The 955-nt window shown below is 34.5% G+C and overlaps 1 protein-coding gene across 1 annotated transcript in view; it reads right to left on the bottom strand.

Moving 5' to 3' along the window:
- Positions 1 to 358: 358 nt before the first annotated feature.
- The window catches only part of LOC102199556 (vomeronasal type-2 receptor 1-like), a 3,140-nt gene continuing 2,543 nt past the window's right edge, over positions 359 to 955 (bottom strand). The window contains exon 4 of the mRNA XM_005755649.1: positions 359 to 953. Coding sequence (XP_005755706.1) covers positions 359 to 953 — 595 coding nt within the window. The remainder of the gene's footprint in view (positions 954 to 955) is intronic.

Here is a 955-nt window from a genome sequence, read left to right on the forward strand (position 1 = left end):
AAAAAGTGGTATCGTGCCATCTCTATTAGAGACTGATAAGCAGGCCAGAGTCTGTTTTTTTATCTTAAATTTTGTTGCATTTGTGTGCAGGTCTATAACTACTCACTCACATCCATTTCTTTCAGCAGCATAAAACATATCTTGCAGTGTACTGTAATGTTAATTATAAATCCTTTATCAGACAAAAATTACATTTAAATATGCATATACCCAGACTCTGTTATTTAATTAATGTGTCACAGAATTGTAAGTGACTCGTAATGTCTACTAATGTAATATAAATGTAATAATAATAACAATAATGTAAACACAAAAATGGCAACATAATATAAATTGTTACTGTTTTTTTTTTTTACTTTTAGCTTATAGTTTTGCCCATGACATGTTTCTTGGTATTTTTTTCTGGCTTAAGTAATATTATGTAACACTTGGGTGCAAAAATACAAATTAATAAGCCAAAAGCTGAAGACAAAATTGCAAATATTTCTACAGCTACAGTGAACTTTCCAGGAGAGCTGATGTATGCTGGAATGAATGTAATCCACACAGCACAGAATATCAGCAGGCTGAATGTGATCAATTTGGCTTCATTGAAATTATCAGGAAGTTTTCTTGCCATGAATGCAAGGATCAAACAAATGATTGCAAGGATCCCAATATTTCCCATCACTGCATAAAAAGCAAACTCAGATCCTGTTTTACATTCCAGAACAATCATCCTATTGCTGTATGTGAACAACGTATGTGGGTAAGGTGGGTTTAAAGTCAGCCATAACACACATATTACCACTTGAATCAAAGTGCAGGAGCAAATGATGACTCTTTGTTGTGCATGACCAAACTTTCCAGCAATTTTGTTGCCAGGAAATGTGGCTTTGAAGGCTGTGACAACAACAATGGTTTTTCCCAAGACACAGGAAATGCAAAGGGCAAATGTCACACCAAAAGCGGTGTG

This window comes from Pundamilia nyererei, unplaced genomic scaffold (genome assembly GCF_000239375.1).
Source record: "Pundamilia nyererei isolate P.nyererei 1_Seehausen unplaced genomic scaffold, PunNye1.0 scaffold02360, whole genome shotgun sequence".
NCBI classification, from domain to species: domain Eukaryota; kingdom Metazoa; phylum Chordata; class Actinopteri; order Cichliformes; family Cichlidae; genus Pundamilia; species Pundamilia nyererei.